Raw genomic sequence first — 24,429 nt, forward strand, 5'->3', positions numbered from 1 at the left:
TGTTACATTTTTGAACCATTATGTACACTTAGTATCGATATTGTTCATCCAATACCAATACTGTTCTTTGTTAGTATCGATATTGTTCATCTAGTATCGATATTGTTCTTGCAGCCTTGATAGGGTATCGATATCAAATTTTTACTTTGAAGTATCGATACTCCCATTGGAGTACCGATACTCCCCGTCGGATTTAGCTTATAAAGCCCTAAAATCACATTTTCTTCCCCCACTCTCTACCATTCCATCCGAAAACCTCCAATTCCCTCTCAAACATTACTTCATCCCATCATTTTGGAGTTAGTTTTTGTGTTTATTTTCATCATTCTAACCTACTAGTATCATCAAATTTGTGCATACATCATCAAATTCCATCTCAATCCTACTATTTCAAGATAATTTTTTTTCTAAAACCCAAACTTTTTTTTTGAATTTAGGGCTAGTTTTAGTTAGTTTTTGCTTAAATTAGTGAATGTGCTTCACTTATTTTGTATTTATACACTAGAATATACATTTTTTTTAACAAATTTCTTCACATTCAAAATTTTTAAAAATAATAATTCATACTTATATACACGTTTGCTTTTATATATACTTTTGTTTTTCTTAGCACCATTCTTCTTTTGGCCCATTATATTAAAAAAATAATTTAGTTATATAATGCCTTGGATTGTGGACTCATATTGAGTTTTGGGATTCATTGATTGCATACATATATATTGTCTTTCTTTGCAGGTTTTACCTTTATCCCGACTTACCATTTCTCACAAACGTCCTCGATCATCTTCCTCTCGTGCTAATCCACCTCCCAATCCTCTGTCAAATCCTCTTCTCATTCTAAATGAAACGACCATCGTGAATTCGTGTTTTAATGAACCAAATCATCACAATCTCTATTCACGATATCTCAACCATTTCAAAACTTATGCTCTTAGGGGTGACCGTCTTCCTTCAATTTCGGCAATGAACGCCATAAATTTTAAATACCTACCCCTTCTCAAAGCATGGAAATTTGACAGCACGTTCAAATTCAAACACGTTGTCTATCACCCACTCATCCACATTTTCTATTCTAATGCGGTTTGTGTCCAAAACGAAGCTCGTACTCACACAGAAAGTATTCGTTCCTATCTCTTGGGTGAATACATTACTTTTGATTCCGACTCTATTGCTCGTGCTTTTGGTCTATAAAAGATCGAGATTGATAACGAGCGAGACACCATCCCTTCATCTTTAGAAGTAGGGAAGAACACAAGCGTCATTGACTTTCATGAGAGGTTCATTCACTTGATTATCTCTTGGTGGTTTCGACCATCCGGAGGCAAATATTCATCTTTCTGAAGCATTGCCATATGGTGGATCCATTATTTTCAATAAAATAAAAGAATTAATCTTGCTCAAATCATCTTCGGTGAACTAGTGAACACTGTGAATCATATTCCTTCTAAGACGGTTGAATATTTGATTTATGGTTGTCTTTTTAGTATTTTCTTTATAAAATCCGGTCTTAAAGTCGATCTTCATGCTGCTATCCACTTGGGTACCCCAGTCGATCTTACCTCTCTCTGCAAGTCAGGATGGACTCAAGTTGGAGAAAATTGGGAAATGAAACCAAAAGAGACACTTGGTGCTAGTTCATCTCGAGCGGTTCTAGCTCTAACTCCACCTCAGGAGGAGGATTTTTTACATGATGTTGATGATCCCGTAAATCGATTCCCCGACGAGCCTCCTAGCACTGGTAGTGCGATGCCTCCCTATTTTCAATCCATGATGAAGACATTAGATTTAAGGTTTGCATCTATGGACTCCCACTTTTCTACCTTGGAAACTCAGGTGTTCGAGATGCAAGCAATGCATATGGATTTTCGATGCATCATCCTAGAATGATTGGACACGGTGATGGATAGGTTGGATGCTCTTTCTCGAGACTTTGCCTCTTTCTGTGCACCCCCTTTAGATCTTGATCTTTGTCAGATGCTTGATGATTTTGCTTTGCTAGTTGCTTTTTCGTTGGTGTTGCAATGTTATACTTTGAACTTACATTTTTCTTTGAATTTCTTAGCCTTTGATATTTTGGACTTGGTAATACTTTTATGTTTTGGATGATCGGATTTATGTTTATCATATTTCACATTTTTTAGCCATGTTTCCACTTATTATGACCATGCCCACTATATTTTGGATATTAATTATGTTGACTGACCTATTTGGTACATTTGTTCTTCACATCTATATTATATATCTTGCTTATTCTTTAATGGATCTTTTTGATTTAACAAAAAGGGAGAGATATGTTAAAGCAAAGGGGAGTATTTTTTCAAGTAAACCTGGGAGTATTTTTTCCAAGTAAATCTTAAAATTTTTATTATATCAAAAAGGGGGAGATTGTTGAAAACACTTTGATATTTTGATATACAAACAAAATTGTTAATTGGTTTTTACAAATTTTAAGATTATATTCAATTCAGTCATTCAAATATATAAAATTATTCTTTAAAGTTAAGATGTCAATTTTTACTCCCCACTATACTGAAAATTTGAGTCCTATACAGGAAATATTTTTGAAATAATTTTTACCAAGAGTTTCAAACTTTAATCGAGTCAAAAATGATTTTTAAGCATAATAGTATTGATACTACTAGAACAATACCGATACTGTTCAAGAACTATCGATACAAATATCGATGCTGAAGCGCAAAACAATGATGTAGTATCGATACTACTTAGTGTAGTACTGATACTCTTAGTGATGGTACTGATACTCTTAGTGATGGTACCGATACTACCTTTTTGGTTTCGAGTCCGTTAAATTCCAGTTTACTAAAATGGTAATAATACTATGTACAATATCGATACTACTGAATATAATAGTACTAATACCCTTGTGACAGTATCGATACCGGAGGTTCCCAACGGTCAAACTTTTGTATTTAATGTAGGGAGTATCGATGCTGATAGACGGAGTACCGATACTACAAGCTTCTGGGCAGCATTTAATGCGAGAAACTGCCCCCAACGGCTCTATTCACTCCCACAACAACTCAAACGGTTGGAATTGATTGAGGGAGTATATAAACATGATCCCAAGTCATTTGTGAATATAAGAGACAAAAGAGAAAGTCATAAACAACAAATTTGAGCCAAATCAAGTCAACATTCTTGAATATTCTTTTTGCTTTCAAAGAACACTACATGTACTCATTTGTATTCATTTCTCAAGTGTTCTTATTTGTTCTTGAATTGTGCAAACACATTCCTAGTGAGAATTTTATAAGTTTGCAATTTGTAATTTTCTCTTTAAGAAATTGTCTTAAGAATTTGGGGTATAATTTTTGAGGGAGTTGTAAGGTTACACCTTATCCTCAAAGGTAGATACAAGTTAGTGAATTTGTGGAAATCCTTAGTGTGGATAGCTAAGGTAGTGGATGTAGACTTTGGTTGATAAAGTCGAACCACTCTAAATTCTTGTATTCATTTGTTTAATTTTTTCTCTTAAGCTTCCACCAAATTTTTTTATTGTTAATTCATCCCCTCTTGGCTATTTCATCCTTTCGGTTGACTCAACACAATTTCTTAATTTGCCCAAAACTTCATACAAAATAATTTAATAAATCTAATTATTAAATACAAATAACCTCCTACATCGTACAAATAAGAACGCTAGAAAGTAAAAACAACAACAAATTTCATTAGCAGATTTGGAAGAAAATAATCTAATGAGAGGTTTTGAAAATAAGTTGTGAAATTTTTGAAAACAATATTGTTTAGTGCTTTAAAGAAAAATTCATGTGAAATTTCAACAATGGGAAGTTTGAAAATATCCTCATGGAGGTTTTAAAATATCACACGTGATGTTTTGAAAATATAAATGCGAATTCCTTAAATTTCTCCTTAACAAAAGTTTTAACCAATGGTGAAACAATGAGATTGATGGTAAAATCGGTGAGATTATCAATTTTCGACTCAATTAATTTAAGGGTTTAATAATTAATTAACTAAATTTATAAATATTGTAAATTTTATTTTCCAAAATATGGTTCAGCCATTTGATTCAAATAAGCCCAGAACAGAGAGGTTTGAATAAAATTCTCCTTTGGTGATATCATTAAAGCAGGCGAGAATATTCATAAAGACTAGTATTTCAGGTTTTGACCAATCACCCACCAAAATTCAAGTTCTTCCTTTCTAACAAATGATTAACAAAGAGAGATAACCAATCACCACCAAGGCTGGCATAGAAGGAAACATGAACTACTCCTAGAAAACCATGCCACATGCGCTTCACTGTGCTTCGCCCTACATATTGAAATCCATTGACCAGAAACAATAGCGCGTTGAGTCTCCTAAGCTGGATGGTTTCAAGAAATTTCTTGGATTAAAACAATTATTATAATTCTGACTACTTTTCTCCTCCTTCACTTGGAACATCTACTTTTCAAAAATGGGTTTGGAACGACGTCATCTACAGTTCTGCCGTGTCTTCCACGAACCAAACGCTCACTTTATTTTCTGACCTGGCTCACCATAAATACGTGTGTACCCTCCAATCGAAGTTGAAGCAATCAAGAGTTGCCTACACACTTCTTTGTTATTAATCACTCATTTCCATTCTCAAAGCTAGAAAATGAAGGTTAGATTTCCATCTTTGCCTTTCTCTTTGCTTTTCAACACGCACATAAACATAGAAAAGCATGAAAGCTAACGACAACTGGTTTTTTTTTTTTTTTGACAGAAAGTTGTGCTGAAATTGGATTTGCACGACAACAAATGCAGACAAAAGGCCATGAAAACAGCCTCTGGCCTTTCAGGTCTGTATATTCGGTCCTAGTTTCTTTCACTTAATATTTTTCAAAACTAACTTGCATACGCTTAATGTTGCAGGGGTTGAATCAGTTTCCTTCGACACGAAAGACCAAAAATTGACAGTGATAGGAGACATTGATCCAGTGAAGGCAGTGAGCAAATTAAGGAAGCTTTGTCATGCTGAGATAGTTTCGGTTGGACCAGCAAAAGAACCAGAGAAAAAGAAAGAAGAGCCAAAGAAAGAGGAGCCCAAGAAAGTAGAAGAAAGTAAGAAAGATGCCCCAAAAGCACCTTCAGCTTACCCCTATCCGATGGTATATCATCCTCAAATGCCCATATATAACTACGCTACAGTGCCCGATTACTACAGTGGCGGTAAATATGTTCAGGATGAACCAGCTGGTTGCGTTATCTGCTAGAGGAAGATGATGAACAATATACTGATTGCCTTAACAGTGAGATGGGTATCTTTATAACATAAACATATCTTCATTTTATGTACCCTTAATTTGTAATTCTTATGTGCATTTACTTTTTTTAAGACAAATAGAATCAGAACATATTTTTTTGAACAAATTTATGAAGTTAAATTATGATTCTCAGTTCTCAAATGGATCACTATGAGAGCTACTTTTGTTAGTGTTTCAAAAAGCAATTCCCTAAGCAGATTCTTCTTAAGTGTACAAAAGGTTAAACCTCCTACAATATGTAGCGGAGATAAATACGTGTTGATCGTGTATAATTTTATGCATAATCAATAAGTAAATAAATAAATTAGATGATTAAATATTGCTAATTTTATACATCATCAATAAATACGTGTTTTAAAGAACATAGGATGAGATCAATCAGGATTCAGATATATTAATTGATAGCCAAGAGGTTGTTTCACAGACATACGCATCGATCCTAGCTGGTAAGCCGAGCCGCGTCTCTGAAAATGGTGAAGCCCAAGAGGAGGATGAAGAGGACATTGATATCACAAACGAAGACATCATAACTTGAACTCGTTTTGGGCTCCCATCTATCTAGTTCTCAGATCGAGCGTACAAGCAAATGGAAGCCAGTATGACCAGAATAGTTGTGCTGAAGCTTCCAGGATGAAATATTGGCTTGAATGCTCTTACAAATAAAGCTTATGCGCTCTCGCTCAACCATTTACGCTCATGGATCTCAAGAATGATTATTTCTTAGCAAGGTTTCAACTGGATGAAGACTAGAGAAAGGTTCTGGCTGAAGGACTTTGGATCATATATGGCCAATATCTGGCAGTCCAACCATGGACAATGGATTTTAGTACTTCCCAACCCTACCCCACTACGGTCATCGCTTGGATCCGATTTTCAAGACTCCCCGAGTATAAAAAATTAGCTGACTCTATTCCCATATGTAATGGGATAAGAGGGAGGTAGGGTAATAGGCTGCTCCCGAGTATAAGTATAAGAATTTAATTTTGATGGGCATTGGCAAGCTAGTGGGGTAGGTGGTGAAATTAGACTTCCATAAAAATACCTGCAATAGAAGACGATTTGCCCGATTGGTTGTGTACGTGAACTTGAAGCAACCCTTCGTGTCTCGAGTGGTCATTAGAAACAAAATCCAAATTATTGAATATGAAAACCTCCCACTCATTTGCTTTTCATGTTGGAGATTTGGTCATATGAAGGAAACTTGTTCCTTCTCCAGCCTAGAACAAAACGACAGAGATAACATGACTATAGACCAAAACTTGAATCCTCATGTTGCCAATTCCAGTAGAAGCATACAGACAAACTTGACCACTAACAACTCTAAACCGGTGAAGGACGAATTGTACAGTCCTTGAATGATTGTTAAGAAATGACACCGGCAACCACTTGTTGGAACAGAGAAAAATGGAAACTAGCAAAGATACCACCAATTTCAGCTCCCGATTATAGGCGTCGAATGAGGATCTCACTTTCAAAGGAAAGTCAAAGCAATCTCCAAGAGAGAAAAAGCTAGGAGAGAATAGTGAAGATGTTGCTCTCATAATCTATTCTAAAAATAAAGAGATCCCCTATGAGCTAGCCGTACCTCCCTTTCTATTGGTAAACCGACGACCAAAACCTGAGGCAAAAATCACGCTCACCCAAGACCACAAATTGCTAACACAACTTACCATTCACAGAGACCAAGAGGCAAACAAATAAACCAACTCGTGAGGTAGGTCCCAAGAAAGTCCAAATAACAGGACATAGACCTGTGGAAAACCGTTCCCCATACTTAGGCCCACATGGAAATCCATGCATGTACTCGACGTTAATGTACCTCTTCAAGCTGCCACCTCCACGACTCTCTGGAAATGATCATACTGTACCTACTGAAAACTCTCTAGGTGTAAAAGGGCAGGTTCTTCAGACGACCCTTGATCCCAACTTACACAAGGTGGTTACTTCCCATTTGAGCTCCCTTTCGTCGGATACCCCCCTTGAACCATCAAACTTCTTTAGTGTTCACCGCGGGTGCAAAGCTAACAAGATTATCGTAAAGCTCTGTTTTGAGTTCTCTTCCAAGGTGAAGACCATTGGATTCTTAGGAGGAATCTGGATCTTTTGGAATTCTTCTATTTTGGTTAACGTTTTGGCAACTCATCCGCAATATATCCATACAAAAGTTACTGGTACAAATGGTCTTTCTCCCATTTTGGTAACCGTTGCCTATGGTAGTCCTGACAGGTATAAACACAAAGCTCTTTGATGGGATCTTAGTGGCATTCAAATTGGTAACGGCATCCCCTGGATTTTAGGTGGGGACTTTAATGCCATTCTCTCAAGCTCAGACAAGGCAGGAGGTAATCGTAGAGGAATGAGGTGTAGACATTTTTCAAGAGTTCTTACACCAACACAATCTTATGAATCTTGTCTTTAAATGAAATCGTTTTACTTGGATGCGTGGAAGGACCTTTTAACGCTTGGACAGAATGGTCGCCAATGACAATCGGAACATAATAGCTCCTATTGCAACTGTTTATGATCTTCCCTGCTTAAAATCAGATCATAGACATATTCTACTTCGTTCCTCAAACATGTCGAACAGATCTGTGTCGAGACCGTTTCTTTTTTTGCAGGTTGGACAAAGCATCATAAGTTCAAATCCTTTGTCAGAGATAATTGGTATGCCGAGTGCAATATGCATATTGCTATTAATAATTTCACTGAGGCTCTTAGATATTGGAACAATGATGTCTTCGGCCATATTATTCAAGAGAAGAAAAAACTCAAAAAGGAAATAAAAAAACTCAAAGCAAATATCCTATGTTCAAGCGATGATGGACAAGAATGCTAATGAAAACCTTCAAGCTGTGGAGATTGACTTGCAAACCAATTTGAAGGAAATCCTTGGTCGTAAAGAATTATTATGGAAACAGAAGTCAAGAAACACCTGGTTGGCAAAGGGTGACCGAAATACGAATTTTGTTACAAACGTGCTCTCTCTAGGAAGAAAACTTGCAAAGAGTGTTTTTATCATTTCTCGACTATGTATTTTCAGCTCTTTAAAGCCAAAGTGTCTGATAAGAAAATCAAACGTGCTCCTTTTGATATGAATTTGCTCAAGTCTTCGGGTAAGGATGGACTCCATGCTCTTTTTATTCAAAGCCAGAGGGATACAATGGATAATTCGGTATGCAACTAGGTTAAGGATATCTTTGATGGTAAACCGATGAAGCCAGAGCTTAATAAGGCTATTTTGGTTCTGATCCCAAAAGTCAACAGTCCTAAATCTTTCTCTGACTTCAGGTCAATCAGTTTGTGTACTGTTCTTTACAAACTGGTGACGAAAGTTATAGCTAATAAGTTCAAAGGTATTTTTTCTAAAATTCCGCCCTCATTCAATCTAGCTTTATTTCCAGTCAGAACACTACAAACAACATTTAAATAGTGCAGGAGGTCATTTACTCTATAAGAGAGAAGAAATTAGGGAAAACTAAATGGATGACTTTGGAAGTTAATCTTGGGAAGGCCTACGATGGAGTTGGGTAGGGTTTCCTCTCTGATTACATTTCGGATATGGGGTATCCGAAGAATATTCATCGTATTCATGGACCCAGTCACTTATTTTTCTTTTTAAATTTTCCGGAATGACTCTCTCTCGGATCAATTCAACCCTAATAGAGGTACTCTCCAAGGGTGTCCACTCTCCGCTACCTCTTTGTTCTTTGCATAGAATGTCTGGGTCAAAGCTTTCACTGTGCCTGGGACGTCGACCTTTGGAAATCGATTATCCTCTCCTATGGGGGACCTCACTTATCCCATTTATTCTTTGCTGAAAACTTGATTCTTTTGTACAAAGCAACAAAAAGTTAAGCGAACCGTGTTGCGCAATCCTTGAAATGAACCCAAGTCGAGTTGGTAATTAATACAAGAAGTTTAAAACAAAAACAATAATTATAGTAAAATCATAAAATGCATAGAAACCTCCTTAGAGATAAAAATGACAAAAAAGCCTCGAGTGTTAAATGACTAAAATAGAGGAACTTAATGAACTAATAGATGTGAAAGACTAATAAACCCTTGCAACATTTTAGATTAGAGAATGAGTGCGATATTATCAGCTAGTGAGGGATGACCTCACTTAAGTGTGACGAGTTATGCTAGTGTGTAGCTAGGCTACCTTAGTTGTCCTAATGGGACATTGTTAGTGATGTGTGACCTTTGGGCACTTAGATATTCATATGTAGTTTTATCAATATAGTACAAAAAATATCCTTAAAGTTTGGCTTGATTACTATGTGAGGCCGAGCCAATGCTTCAGTTGAGCATGAATTATACCGAGGCTATGTGATTATTGGGTTTTTCTCTATGATATACTTGAATGTTTTGTGAGATTAGGAGATAGTTCAATAGCTTAATGGGAATTTTAACGATGTTATGTGATTACAGAGTTCCCTTAGTTATCTAGTATCTAATAGCTATATGAGACCGGATACTAGAAATGTATCATATGTGATTACCGATGTTTCCATTTGTGGAGCACCGTCGTCATAGGATTTTTAGTATCTCTTCTCGAGTATTATACTGTAACTTTTAGTGGGCATGTGTATTCATAGGACCCTTACTTATGTTTTTGGATTATCAAACTTTGAGTTGTATTACTTGATATAAACTATGTGTCACGGAGCTCCAATTTGTAAATATGTTTTTATAACTATCATGCATGTCTATTTTGGTACCATATAGTACGTTTTAAAAAGAAATAAAAAAAGTTTTTCTTAAATCAATGGTTGCCCTAGCAGCCCATATAGCGCTGTAGGCCTATTCAGGTTTAGGATGTTATATTTATTGGTATTAGAGCTTAGGTTGAGTCCGTCTTAGGATCTAGTGGTTGGGTATAGTGAGATGTCAGTGAATACATGCCCTTAGTACTGAAAGTACTTGTATAAGTTTGGAATCCTGATGGTTCTTCCTTTTTTATCTATGTTGTAGAAAATTACGATAGCGGATAGTTCCGAGCGTAGTCTTAATGATAGGATGAAGAGTTGTGCCTTTCATCCTGATAAAGTCAGTGATGAGTTCTTGCCTAGGGCAGAAGATCATAAGGTCCTATTAGGTGCGGGAGTTGCAGAGGCGACTTTCTTTAGAGGTTTAACAATCATTCATAAGAAAATAGTAGACGTTACTCCTAAAGTGCAGACTTTTTAGTCAGCCACCCAATGAGTATAGAGACTGAGGAGGTGTAAGATAGTTGACTTATATGGTTCAGGCGATGATGATATGATTTTGGCCGATTAGTGGTTGAGAGAGCCAATGAGGACCTTGAGGCAGCTTCACCTTACCCCCGAGGGTAAGCTAGAGTGTGTCACCACTTTACTAGTTAAAGATTATAAAGATGGCTTTATAACTAGAAGTGTCTACGTGGGATCAGTTTCTAAGCAAGTTTAGAGGAAAATATATTGTTGAGACACATATGGATGGATTACTAATGCAGTTCTCCTAGTTGGTTCAAGGAGATTGTTCAGTGTATGAGTACGAGAGAGATTTTCTTCGATTGAGTCGTTATGCTCTAAAGCTGATTACGAATGAGTCCTTGAGATGTAAAAGGTTACTCGAGGGACTTCATAGTGAAATTTATGCTCAATTAGCAACAAGCTCTCCTAGAGTGTTTTCAGTGTTAACACATTAGGCTAAGGTTGTGGAGAAAGTGCAGAGCATAAGAATGAGCTTGTCAGGTGAGACTAGCACTTTGAGTATGAGGACCTCAATACTAGTATAATTGTCTTAGCTAGTGGCCAAGAGGGCCAGAGATTCTCGTGAGCAGAGGAGAGTGATATCAAATCAGTCACTCTAACCGAGACAAAGGTCAAACGTATGGTAATGTAGGAGACCGTTAGCTCCACAATCTATGGCGAGTTTTGGAAGCTCTGATAAAGTATTGGGATATTTAGAGTGTGAGCATTTTGGCAAGAAGCATCGAGGGAGATGCTTTAGACTATCTAGAAAGTTCTATAGATGCAGATCTTTCGAGTATATGGTGAGGGATTACCCTACTTTAGATAGAAATGTCTCATCTTAACCTAGCGGAGTGATCCTAGAAGCTCAACATAAAAGAGAGCATACGCAGAGAGGTTTCAGTGCTAAGCTTGGATAGAAGAGTGAGTGAGCATATCGACCTGTTTCTTGTTCGACTGTGCATGATCCAATATGTCGTATCTTCGTAAGGCCTAGAGAGGATGCTGACAACGCGAATGGGATGTCAGGTATGTTTTTAACTATTTCAATTTTAGTGTTGCACTAGTACTCATGACTACATACATTGTTTTGGTGTCATGTGAGCTATATGGGAAAAATATTCACTTAAAGTATCCTGACGCGAGGATCTAAATGCCTAGTTGGTTGGCCTTAGTGGAATATACAAGGTTTACCTTAAATATTCTTTAAGGGCTTGGGTCATGCTCGGTAGCTGACATAAGGGAAGTTGTTAGCACGAGTGTTACTTTGACCATGGGTTACAATTCCAAAGATACTTGAGAACTGTATGAGAATCGGTTATTATTCCTTGTTGAGTTGAATGTCAACTCTAAGAAAATGTTTAGTCGTAGAATACTCCACCCTTGCGTATTCCCTAGAGGCACATCCATATGGGTTGTCAAAATTAGTTATGCGACTTTGTGGAAACCCGAGTTTCTCTAGCTAGTATGAAAATCATCTTGTATTTTCGAAGTATTCATATATATATCTTAGCTAGTGCCAAGGCACTTCAGTTGCTAGCCAGGCGCAAATGCCCTAAGTACTCACGAGAAGTAAATTAGTTGGGTGTACATTCCAATGCAGTAGATCAGGATCTCACCCTATTTACTAAGGGTACTATAGGTATGAGAGAGGGATGTAAGTCTCGATGTGCATTGAACCCTCCGACTACATCGTGATGCCTTATTATGTGAACAATACATGGTTTAACTATGTAAACCAAGCCTTATCTTTGGTGACTTTGTGTTGGCATATGATCACGAGCTATGTACAACACTTAATGGTATGTAGCGTCATGTAATACCATGGATTTTAGTGCTTGAGACTAAAGGAGACTAAGTACTTAAAGTGTTGTTTGACTAGCGTTAATTGTCATCGAGTAACGTAGTTGTGGTAAGCAATTGTGGGTACAAGATGTAGATTCATAGAATACTTAAGTTAGAGTGTGTTGAGATAGTTCTCCACTCTGTGATGCATGCTCTCCAGGAGAGCTAGATGATGTTAGTTTCGCTAAGCAAGTAACTAATTTTCAGTTGTGATTACCTTAGATGCACGATCTGGTGAGAAGCACATTTGTAAACTGCAAGGAAAATGAGAATGGATTCATATTGAATTAGTGTTGTAGCGGAAACATATAGATTAATTATAGAAAGTTAGGAATTGTCAACATATCTTCAGTAGAAGACATCGAGATTGTGTATGGAAAGTGTATGTTGGATCTCAGCATGTAGTATGATGAGTTACCTATGTTAAGTAAGTAAAAGAGGCTATAGAGTGGTTTAGTACTTTAACTAAATAAAGTAGAGTTAGCCAGTGAAAGGTTTAGCGGGTGCAGAGTCGTGGAAAAGAGTTTGTCTTTATGAAATGTTCGAGCATTTAGTGTTAGACAACAAGAATAAGATTCTTTGGCTTTATGCGTCTCAAAGGTTTTACTTAAACTTCGACATAGGTTACGTCCCTTGGAAAAATCGTAAATTGATTTTGTGATTTTTCGAGTTGCATGTCATGTTACGGGGACTTCTTCTTAAGGATCATATTCAATAAGGTTTAGGTTCTTCGAGGCTTCTAAGTTTTGACCTAATAGCAGGTCGTTATTCTATCCAAATAAAATTTAAGGACGAAATTTCTTATAATGTACCCTTAACCCGTATACAACCCCGAATATGAGTTAAAGATGTCACATTATTTACAACATTCTACAGTTCAAAACCAATACAAATTTGAACCTTTAAAATTTCTCCAATTTATTCATTTCAATAAAATAATTTAAATCGCGTAAAAACAAAATATAATATTTAAATATTCAAATCAACATTAGTTTTATGTAGCAATTTGACAGTTTAATGTTATTTCATATTATAAATTAAACTGCATAATTTAAAATCCATTTTGATAGCATATAATTATAATTACTAAAATTATTCATGCATATACTAGTGTTATCTACTACTATTTGTACTAGGTCCATATTATTATTTTATTATTACAAAACAATTTAATCTACTATAATTAAATAATTAAACCAAAACACATAATATGCATGCCACTAATAAGTCAAAAGTAAGCATCAGAGGATTTTCATACTGATAGTGATGGTAGATCTGATTATGCTCGGTGATGCTTACAATACTCTTTAACCCACTTGCTTATCCTTTTATTTACCTACTCTTGAAAATAATCACATGCTCGGAATAACTTAGTGAGACATTATAAACAATTAAGGTGTTATTAAATATATAAACTATAATATAAAACGAAACAATATAATTTATTCAAATAAAACACTTGAATTTCCAAACCGACTTAAATAAGCCATTTTCCTCATCAATAAACCTGTAAAAATCAATATCTCATGTTTTTTTAAAATCATGACAACTGAAGTCCAATCACAATAATTAAAATAAATATTCATTTCCATTCGATCACATATTCAGTATGTTGACACTTCAAATTCATAGCCCAATGTATATCTGAAGAGAATGCAAGATACATGAGTCAGATGAGTGTGCACAATATGCTCTAGGTGCTCATCAATAAACTGTAATATGCACTCCAAGTGAACACCACAACCCGTATCTGAACCAAATACGAATCTGAGGTGTCACATTGACTTTTCAAACTCTTTGTCTTTTTTAAAATACGATTAAAACATGAAAAGGAAAACAAAACTTAATAAATCATAGTTAAAATACATATAAGAGCATCTATACTTTACATTTATGGTACATGCCAAAAACATTTCTGTGACACTATAACATAATATTCACATTTCTCTGATCTGAAAATCTGCAAAGATATGTTGTCCTGCCAGCGCTTACTCTCCTTACTCCTCGCATACCCTTGAACCTATGTGTGAAAACACTCATAAGCTAAGTCGTTGACTTAGTGAGGCATTATGAGTAATATAAAACAATAAAACATTTATATAAATTTACAAAAGAAATGTTAATTTTACAAAACACCACAAGTCTTATAACTTATAACATCTCTATTAAAACACTTATAAATTTATACTCATTTTATTCTTGATTATACATTTCATATCATTAACAATATAGACTTTTAGACAATGTATACTTTGATAATCATTTTTAATTTCATATAAACTATATATAACTTATACACTTTTCATTTAATATCCATTTGTTTAATTGGCCCAACATATATCATTGAGAACTCAAGGTATGTGAGTACATTGAGGTTCTACACTAATGTTGTCACCACAACTCACATAATTTGCACCCATGTGCCACGTAGAGTTGCACCGAAGTGCCACATAGTTTTCTCCCTAAGGATCACATATAATTTTTCCCGAAGGACCACGTAGAAATGTCCTGAAGGAACACATAGATTATCCCGAACGACCTTGTAGAACCCTCGACTCTTGGCATGCCAACTATGTCTTTAATTCTCATACATATACCTTGGGCTTTAAGTTATAATTATTTTTTATTTTCACTATTTAAAGTATGTCTTATTCTCGTAGTGTTCGATCACAAAGGGTATCTTCGCGTGGAACTTTTTCACTTATCATATTCACGTAGAACCTTTTCACTTAGAACATTATCATATATATATATATATATATTGGAATTATAGAATTGCCCACTGAAGTGAAAATGACCAAAATGCCCCTAAAGTGAAAAATGACCTAAAGTACCTCTAAACCCTAGAATAACTAATACCCTTAACTCTGAAATGAACAAGTCAACATCGAATACCAAAATAACTTTATTATATAACCAAATTAATCTAAACGGAGGTATTATATGTATCCAAAATTCAGAAACGTTTGAATTACTCTAAAAAACTCTGAAGTGGTCGGGATAGACTTGACTACTAAATGAACTAAGTAACCTAAATGATTAAGGACTAAGTGAGTGACTTGGATAAGTCTGGAAACACTGATGAGCTTACATGATATATTGTCCCTATGGGTTAAGAACCACGAATCAAGTATGTTGACATTTTTCTGATAGTGTTGCAACGTGGGAATGAAATAAAGACCATTGGAATATATGTTCGTCTCCTTAAGATATATTCAGAGATGATTCTGAAGGTGATATATGGACAAGAATTGTTGGTATAAAAGAGTGAATACCCTAGAAGGGCAACTAATTGATCTCTGGAAGTTGTTTAGCTCGAGTTATTTCGATAATCCAATAGATCGAAACAGATTGTAAATGTCCTGAATCTTCATTTCTCCCTTATCATCTCAAATCACTTCGGTCATAACTGAAAACACAAGTAACTCAGATAAAAAGGATTCTAAATACCCCATTTGGTTCAATTGGACTAAAATACTGTAATTCAATACCTAATCCTGAATACCCATAATTGTTGAGTAATAGAATCACTCTCCGTAAATCTGAATCTAGAATTATTCTGTATAAAGGTTCTTAAACATCTTCCTGATGCACCTGAATTATAACGGGATTTTAAAGTATCAACTTTAAATAAAGGATTAGTTCCATTAGTAATCGATTCCTTTCAATAGGACATCATTTCTGGAATCCGATCAAAGTATAAAATTTTCATATTTTCTTAATAACTATTAAATGCTTCTGAAAAATATTTGGATCCTCTAGAGTGTTCCACATGTTCTACATGACTGTTTTTTATGTTTTAAAATGAGTTTTAATGAAATTATTGATTTACTGGTTTATGAACCATGGTAACATGACATGTGTTCTCCGTTTTCGGTTTTCACCGAAAATATGAATTGTCTATGGTTTATGGAATCATGGAAATTTAGCTATAAAATATGGTTTCCTATTTCATTGGTTGTTACTTGAACTGTTTTATTAGGACATTATCTGGGTAGACTGGAGTATGGAGGTACATCTCTGATCAAGCTGGTAAATCCTTACGGACCTAAGGTGATCTTTGGGTAGGCTCTCAGCCCCAAGGCACTCAATTGGGTTAAACATGGTACTAGTTACAGTGTACATGTGAAGATCAGTTATATGGTTTATTTCATTATCACGTTTATGAGATATTACTGATCACGATCTATATATTACGGTTTACAATCAAAACTGATTTCTACTGCTTTTATATAGGTAGGATTCTGGAGTATGGAGGTACAGCCCTGATCCAGCTGGTAAATCCTTACGGACCTAAGGATACCCTTGGATAGACCTATATGCCCCCAAGGCATACCCTTAGGTTGGCTTCCTTTACTGTGTGCTTAGGGTAAGCCCTTATGGATGCAATTCTGGGGAACTGCATAACGGTGTTCGATTGGAGGGTTCCAATATGGTTTTGAAAATATGTTGTAAACAATTACTGTTTTAAAAAAAATTATATATTTTCACTGGTTTTGGTTGGAACACACTAGACATCCTATTCGATCTCTTGAAAATTTGATGCTATGAATGTTTCCTATGAACTGAGATCTTCATGGCTTTTACTCGATGAACTACCAATGGAACCCCAGCTTATTCCGAAAACATGTATACGTTTGATTCAATAAGGAAATTTTATGGCTTTCCATCAACATGTATGTCATGTAGCATCAAGTGGTAGTATTGTATTACCGAGCTTTCCAAAGCTCACTCTGTTACTCACCATTTCAGGTTAAAGAATTGTACCAGTACATCTATCGACTTTAGTAGGGGAGTTCCACCAGTGTTGCTTGCGGAGTACGGTGAAGGTGATTAGGTGGCATGTAGGTTGTATTTGTTATATATATACGAGTCTACAATTATGTTTTATTTTTTTAATACTGATAAATTTTAATTTTGTATTATAAATTGATTTTATGATTTTGCATGTTTAACAAAAATTTTAATTTTTCTGAGATTTTTACGATGGGTCACTCCAGTGGCCCTGATGTGACACCCCATATCAGATCGGGCCACCCGCATCGGTCTGAGGGGGTTACAATAGAGGTTGTAAATTAGACCGGAAAAGAACCTCCGGTACATGTCAATTCATAGGAAATATGTTAATTCTTGGTTTTCAAATAAGTAAAATAGTGTAGCACTATATACTAAAGTAGAATATATTTCAGCCGGTAGTTGTTGTGCACAAGTTTTATGGATGAAACAACAACTTTTAGACTATGGAATTGATGTTGGTACCATTCCTATCAAGTGTGACAATACTAGTGCTATATGTTTCACTAAAAATCCCATCCAACATTCTAGAACTAAGCATATAGAAATTAAACATCATTTCATTAGAGATCAAGAAAGATTTTGGGCACTTAGAAGAAAATTAGGTCTAACCAACCTACCTTGACTTTCAATTTAAATAATTTCTGCACTTTTATGATTGTATGAAAAATGCATGAAAAATGAACTCTTTAATGTCTTCTATGCTATTAGTTAGGGGGAGTTTAAAATTTTCATGAAAATTAATAATATGTTCAAATTATACTTAAATGTATATTTATTTGCTTGAACATATTTGCTTTGCCCATTTAGAGATGCCTACACCACTATTTATGCTTTAAAATATGCATCCTATTAGTTTTTGTTACATTTTTGAACCATTATGTACACTTGGTATCGGTATTGTTCATCCAATACCGATTCTTTGTCAGTATCGATATTGTTCATCTAGTACCGATACTGTTCTTACAGCCTTAATAGGGTATCGATACTCAGTATCGATACCATCAAATTTTTACTTTGAAGTATCGATACTCCCATTGGAGTACCGATACTCCCCCTCGGGTTTAGCTTATAAAGCCCAAAAATAACATTTTCTTCCCCCACTCTCTACCATTCCATCTGAAAACCTCCAACTCCCTCTCAAACATTACTTCATCCCATCATTTTGGAGTTAGTTTTTGCATTTATTTTCATCATTCTAACCTACTAGTATCATCAAAATTGTGCATACATCATCAAATTCCATCTCAATCCTACTATTTCAAGGTAATTTTTTTTTCTTCTAAACCCCAAACTTTTTCTTTTTGAATTTAGAGCTAGTTTTAGTTAGTTTTTGCTTAAATTAGTGAATGGGCTTTACTTATTTTGTATTTATACACTAGAATATACATTGTTTTTTAACAAATTTCTTCACATTCAAAATTTTAAAAAATAATAATTCATACTTATTTACACGTTTGTTTATATATATACTTTTTTTCTTAACACCATTCTTCTTTTGGCCCATTATATTTTAGTTATATAATGCCTTGGATTGTGGACTCATATTGAGTTTTGGGATTCATTGATTGCATACATTTATATTGTCTTTCTTTGCAGGTTTTACCTTTATCCCGACTTACCATTTCTCACAAACATCCTCGATCATCTTCCTCTCGTGTTAATCCACCTCTCAATCCTCTGTCAAATCCTCCATCAAATCCTCTTCTCATTCCAAATGAAACGACCATCGTGAATTCATTTTTTAATGAACCAAATCGTCACAATCTCTATTCACGATATCTCAACCATTTCGAATCTTATGCTCTTAGGGGTGAGCGTTTTCCTTCAATTTCGGCAATGAACGCCATAAATTTTAAATACCTACCCCTTCTCAAAGCTTGGAAATTTGACAGCACGTTCAAAGTCAAACACGTTGTCTATCACCAACTCATCCGTATTTTCTATTCTAATGCGGTTTGTGTCCAAAACGAAGCTCGTACTCACACAAAAAGTATTAGTTCCTATCTCTTGGGCGAATACATTACTCTTGATTCTGACTCTATTGCCCGTGCTTTTGGTCTATAAAAGATCGGGATTGATAACGAGCGAGACACAATCCCTTCATCTTTAGAAGTAGGGAAGAGCACAAGCGTCATTAACTTTCATGAGAGGTTCATTCACGTGATTATCTCTTGGTGGTTTCGACCATCCGGAGGCAAGTATTCATCTTTCTGAAGCATTACCATATGGTGGATCCATTATTTTCAATAAAATAAAAGAATTAATCTTGCTCAAATCATCTTCGATGAACTAGTGAACACTATGAATCATATTCCTTCTAAGAGGGTTGAATATTTGATTTATGGTTATCTTTTTAGTATTTTCTTTATAAAATCCGGTCTTAATGTCGATCTTGATGCTGCTATCCACTTGGGTACCCCAGTCGATCTTACCTCTCTCCGCAAGTCAGGATGGGCTCGAGTTGGAGAAAATTGGGAAATGAAACCAAAAGAGACACTTGGTGCTAGTTCATCTCGAGCGATTCCAGCTCTAACTCCACCTCGGGAGGATGATTTTTTACATGATGTTGATGATCCCGTAAATCGAGTCCCCGACGAGCCTCCTAGCGCTGGTAGTGCGATGCCTCCCTATTTTCAATTCATGATGAAGACATTAGATTTAAGGTTTGCATTTATGGACTCCCACTTTTCTACCTTGGGGACTCAGGTGATGCAAGCAATGCATATGGATTCCCGATGCATCATCCAAGAATGATTGGACACGGTGATGGATAGGCTCGATGCTCTTTCTCGAGACTTTGCCTCTTTCTGTGCACCCCCTTTAGATCTTGATCCTTCGTCGGATGCTTGATGATTTTGCTTTGCTAGTTGCTTTTTCGTTGGTGTTGCAATGTTATACTTTGAACTTACATTTTTCTTTGAATTTCTTAGCCTTTGATATTTTGGACTTGGTAATACTTTTATGTTTTGGATGATCAGATTTATGTTTATCATATTTCGCATTTTTTAGCCATGTTTCCACTTATTATGACCATGCCCACTATATTTTGGATATTAATTATGTTGACTGACCTATTTGATACATTTGTTCTTCTTATCTATATTCTATATCTTGATTATTCTTTATTGGATCTTTTTGATTTAACAAAAAGGGAGAGAAATGTTAAAGTAAAGGGAAGTATTTTTTCAAGTAAACCTGTAAGTATTTTTTTCAAGTAAATCTTAAAAGTTTCTAAATTTTTGTTATATCAAAAAGGGAGAGATTGTTGAAAAAACTTTGATATTTTGATATACAAACAAAATTGTTAATTGGTTTTTACAAATTTTAAGATTATATTCGATTCAGTCATTCAAATATATAAAATTATTCTTTAAAGTTAAGATGTCAATTTTTACTCCCCACTATACTGAAAATTTGAGTCCTATACTGGAAATATTTTTGAAATAATTTTTACTAAGAGTTTCAAACTTTAATCGAGTCAAAAATGATTTTTAAGCATAGTAGTATTGATACTACTAGAACAATACCGATACTGTTCAAGAACTATCGATACAAATATCGATGCTGAAGCGCAAAACAATGATGTAGTATCGATACTACTTAGTGTAGTAGTACTGATACTCTTAGTGATGGTACTGATACTCTTAGTGATGGTACCGATACTACCTTTTTGGTTTCGAGTCCGTTAAATTCCAGTTTACTAAAATGGTAATAATACTATGTACAATATCGATACTACTGAATATAATAGTACTAATACCCTTGTGACAGTATCGATACCGGAGGTTCCCAACGGTCAAACTTTTGTATTTAATGTAGGGAGTATCGATGCTGATAGACGGAGTACCGATACTACAAGCTTCTGGGCAGCATTTAATGCGAGAAACTGCCCCCAACGGCTCTATTCACTCCCACAACAACTCAAACGGTTGGAATTGATTGAGGGAGTATATAAACATGATCCCAAGTCATTTGTGAATATAAGAGACAAAAGAGAAAGTCATAAACAACAAATTTGAGCCAAATCAAGTCAACATTCTTGAATATTCTTTTTGCTTTCAAAGAACACTACATGTACTCATTTGTATTCATTTCTCAAGTGTTCTTATTTGTTCTTGAATTGTGCAAACACATTCCTAGTGAGAATTTTATAAGTTTGCAATTTGTAATTTTCTCTTTAAGAAATTGTCTTAAGAATTTGGGGTATAATTTTTGAGGGAGTTGTAAGGTTACACCTTATCCTCAAAGGTAGATACAAGTTAGTGAATTTGTGGAAATCCTTAGTGTGGATAGCTAAGGTAGTGGATGTAGACTTTGGTTGATAAAGTCGAACCACTCTAAATTCTTGTATTCATTTGTTTAATTTTTTCTCTTAAGCTTCCACCAAATTTTTTTATTGTTAATTCATCCCCTCTTGGCTATTTCATCCTTTCGGTTGACTCAACACAATTTCTTAATTTGCCCAAAACTTCATACAAAATAATTTAATAAATCTAATTATTAAATACAAATAACCTCCTACATCGTACAAATAAGAACGCTAGAAAGTAAAAACAACAACAAATTTCATTAGCAGATTTGGAAGAAAATAATCTAATGAGAGGTTTTGAAAATAAGTTGTGTGAAATTTTTGAAAACAATATTGTTTAGTGCTTTAAAGAAAAATTCATGTGAAATTTCAACAATGGGAAGTTTGAAAATATCCTCATGGAGGTTTTAAAATATCACACGTGATGTTTTGAAAATATAAATGCGAATTCCTTAAATTTCTCCTTAACAAAAGTTTTAACCAATGGTGAAACAATGAGATTGATGGTAAAATCGGTGAGATTATCAATTTTCGACTCAATTAATTTAAGGGTTTAATAATTAATTAACTAAATTTATAAATATTGTAAATTTTATTTTCCAAAATATGGTTCAGCCATTTGATTCAAATAAGCCCAGAACAGAGAGGTTTGAATAAAATTCTCCTTTGGTGATATCATTAAAGCAGGCGAGAATATTCATAAAGACTAGTATTTCAGGTTTTGACCAATCACCCACCAAAATTCAAGTTCTTCCTTTCTAACAAATGATTAACAAAGAGAGATAACCAATCACCACCAAGGCTGGCATAGAAGGAAACATGAACTACTCCTAGAAAACCATGCCACATGCGCTTCACTGTGCTTCGCCCTACATATTGAAATCCATTGACCAGAAACAATAGCGCGTTGAGTCTCCTAAGCTGGATGGTTTCAAGAAATTTCTTGGATTAAAACAATTATTATAATTCTGACTACTTTTCTCCTCCTTCACTTGGAACATCTACTTTTCAAAAATGGGTTTGGAACGACGTCATCTACAGTTCTGCCGTGTCTTCCACGAACCAAACGCTCACTTTATTTTCTGACCTGGCTCACCATAAATACGTGTGTACCCTCCAATCGAAGTTGAAGCAATCAAGAGTTGCCTACACACTTCTTTGTTATTAATCACTCATTTCCATTCTCAAAGCTAGAAAATGAAGGTTAGATTTCCATCTTTGCCTTTCTCTTTGCTTTTCAACACGCACATAAACATAGAAAAGCATGAAAGCTAACGACAACTGGTTTTGTTTTTTTTTGACAGAAAGTTGTGCTGAAATTGGATTTGCACGACAACAAATGCAGACAAAAGGCCATGAAAACAGCCTCTGGCCTTTCAGGTCTGTATATTCGGTCCTAGTTTCTTTCACTTAATATTTTTCAAAACTAACTTGCATACGCTTAATGTTGCAGGGGTTGAATCAGTTTCCTTCGACACGAAAGACCAAAAATTGACAGTGATAGGAGACATTGATCCAGTGAAGGCAGTGAGCAAATTAAGGAAGCTTTGTCATGCTGAGATAGTTTCGGTTGGACCAGCAAAAGAACCAGAGAAAAAGAAAGAAGAGCCAAAGAAAGAGGAGCCCAAGAAAGTAGAAGAAAGTAAGAAAGATGCCCCAAAAGCACCTTCAGCTTACCCCTATCCGATGGTATATCATCCTCAAATGCCCATATATAACTACGCTACAGTGCCCGATTACTACAGTGGCGGTAAATATGTTCAGGATGAACCAGCTGGTTGCGTTCTCTGCTAGAGGAAGATGATGAACAATATACTGATTGCCTTAACAGTGAGATGGGTATCTTTATAACATAAACATATCTTCATTTTATGTACCCTTAATTTGTAATTCTTATGTGCATTTACTCTTTTTAAGACAAATAGAATCAGAACATATTTTTTGAACAAATTTATGAAGTTAAATTATGATTCTCAGTTCTCAAATGGATCACTATGAGAGCTACTTTTGTTAGTGTTTCAAAAAGCAATTCCCTAAGCAGATTCTTCTTAAGTGTACAAAAGGTTAAACCTCCTACAATATGTAGCGGAGATAAATACGTGTTGATCGTGTATAATTTTATACATAATCAATAAGTAAATAAATAAATTAGATGATTAAATATTGCTAATTTTATACATCATCAATAAATACGTGTTTTAAAGAACATAGGATGAGATCAATCAGGATTCAGATATATTAATTGATAGCCAAGAGGTTGTTTCACAGACATACGCATCGATCCTAGCTGGTAAGCCGAGCCGCGTCTCTGAAAATGGTGAAGCCCAAGAGGAGGATGAAGAGGACATTGATATCACAAACGAAGACATCATAACTTGAACTCGTTTTGGGCTCCCATCTATCTAGTTCTCAGATCGAGCGTACAAGCAAATGGAAGCCAGTATGACCAGAATAGTTGTGCTGAAGCTTCCAGGATGAAATATTGGCTTGAATGCTCTTACAAATAAAGCTTATGCGCTCTCGCTCAACCATTTACGCTCATGGATCTCAAGAATGATTATTTCTTAGCAAGGTTTCAACTGGATGAAGACTAGAGAAAGGTTCTGGCTGAAGGACTTTGGATCATATATGGCCAATATCTGGCAGTCCAACCATGGACAATGGATTTTAGTACTTCCCAACCCTACCCCACTACGGTCATCGCTTGGATCCGATTTTCAAGACTCCCCGAGTATAAAAAATTAGCTGACTCTATTCCCATATGTAATGGGGTAAGGGGGAGGTAGGGTAATAGGCTGCTCCCCGAGTATAAGTATAAGAATTTAATTTTGATGGGCATTGGCAAGCTAGTGGGGTAGGTGGTGAAATTAGACTTCCATAAAAATACCTGCAATAGAAGACGATTTGCCCGATTGGTTGTGTACGTGAACTTGAAGCAACCCTTCGTGTCTCGAGTGGTCATTAGAAACAAAATCCAAATTATTGAATA

At 35.4% G+C, this 24,429-nt stretch overlaps 2 protein-coding genes across 2 annotated transcripts; both read left to right on the forward strand.

Moving 5' to 3' along the window:
* The first annotated feature begins 4,609 nt into the window (after positions 1 to 4,609).
* On the forward strand, positions 4,610 to 23,316 carry LOC120124833 (heavy metal-associated isoprenylated plant protein 39-like). Its single transcript, XM_039143409.1, has 4 exons — positions 4,610 to 4,630; positions 4,733 to 4,808; positions 4,882 to 5,236; positions 23,270 to 23,316. Exons 1-3 carry the CDS (start codon positions 4,625 to 4,627, stop codon positions 5,220 to 5,222), a joined length of 423 nt encoding a protein of 140 aa, XP_038999340.1. The 5' UTR covers positions 4,610 to 4,624; the 3' UTR covers positions 5,223 to 5,236; positions 23,270 to 23,316.
* On the forward strand, positions 22,623 to 23,263 carry LOC120124834 (heavy metal-associated isoprenylated plant protein 39-like). Its single transcript, XM_039143410.1, has 3 exons — positions 22,623 to 22,643; positions 22,745 to 22,820; positions 22,894 to 23,263. The coding sequence occupies exons 1-3, from the start codon at positions 22,638 to 22,640 to the stop codon at positions 23,232 to 23,234; spliced, it is 423 nt and encodes a 140-aa protein (XP_038999341.1). The 5' UTR covers positions 22,623 to 22,637; the 3' UTR covers positions 23,235 to 23,263.
* Positions 23,317 to 24,429: the final 1,113 nt, after the last annotated feature.

The sequence above is a fragment of the Hibiscus syriacus genome, unplaced genomic scaffold, assembly GCF_006381635.1.
Source record: "Hibiscus syriacus cultivar Baekdansim isolate YM2019G1 unplaced genomic scaffold, ASM638163v2 tig00110429_pilon, whole genome shotgun sequence".
NCBI classification, from domain to species: Eukaryota; Viridiplantae; Streptophyta; class Magnoliopsida; order Malvales; family Malvaceae; genus Hibiscus; species Hibiscus syriacus.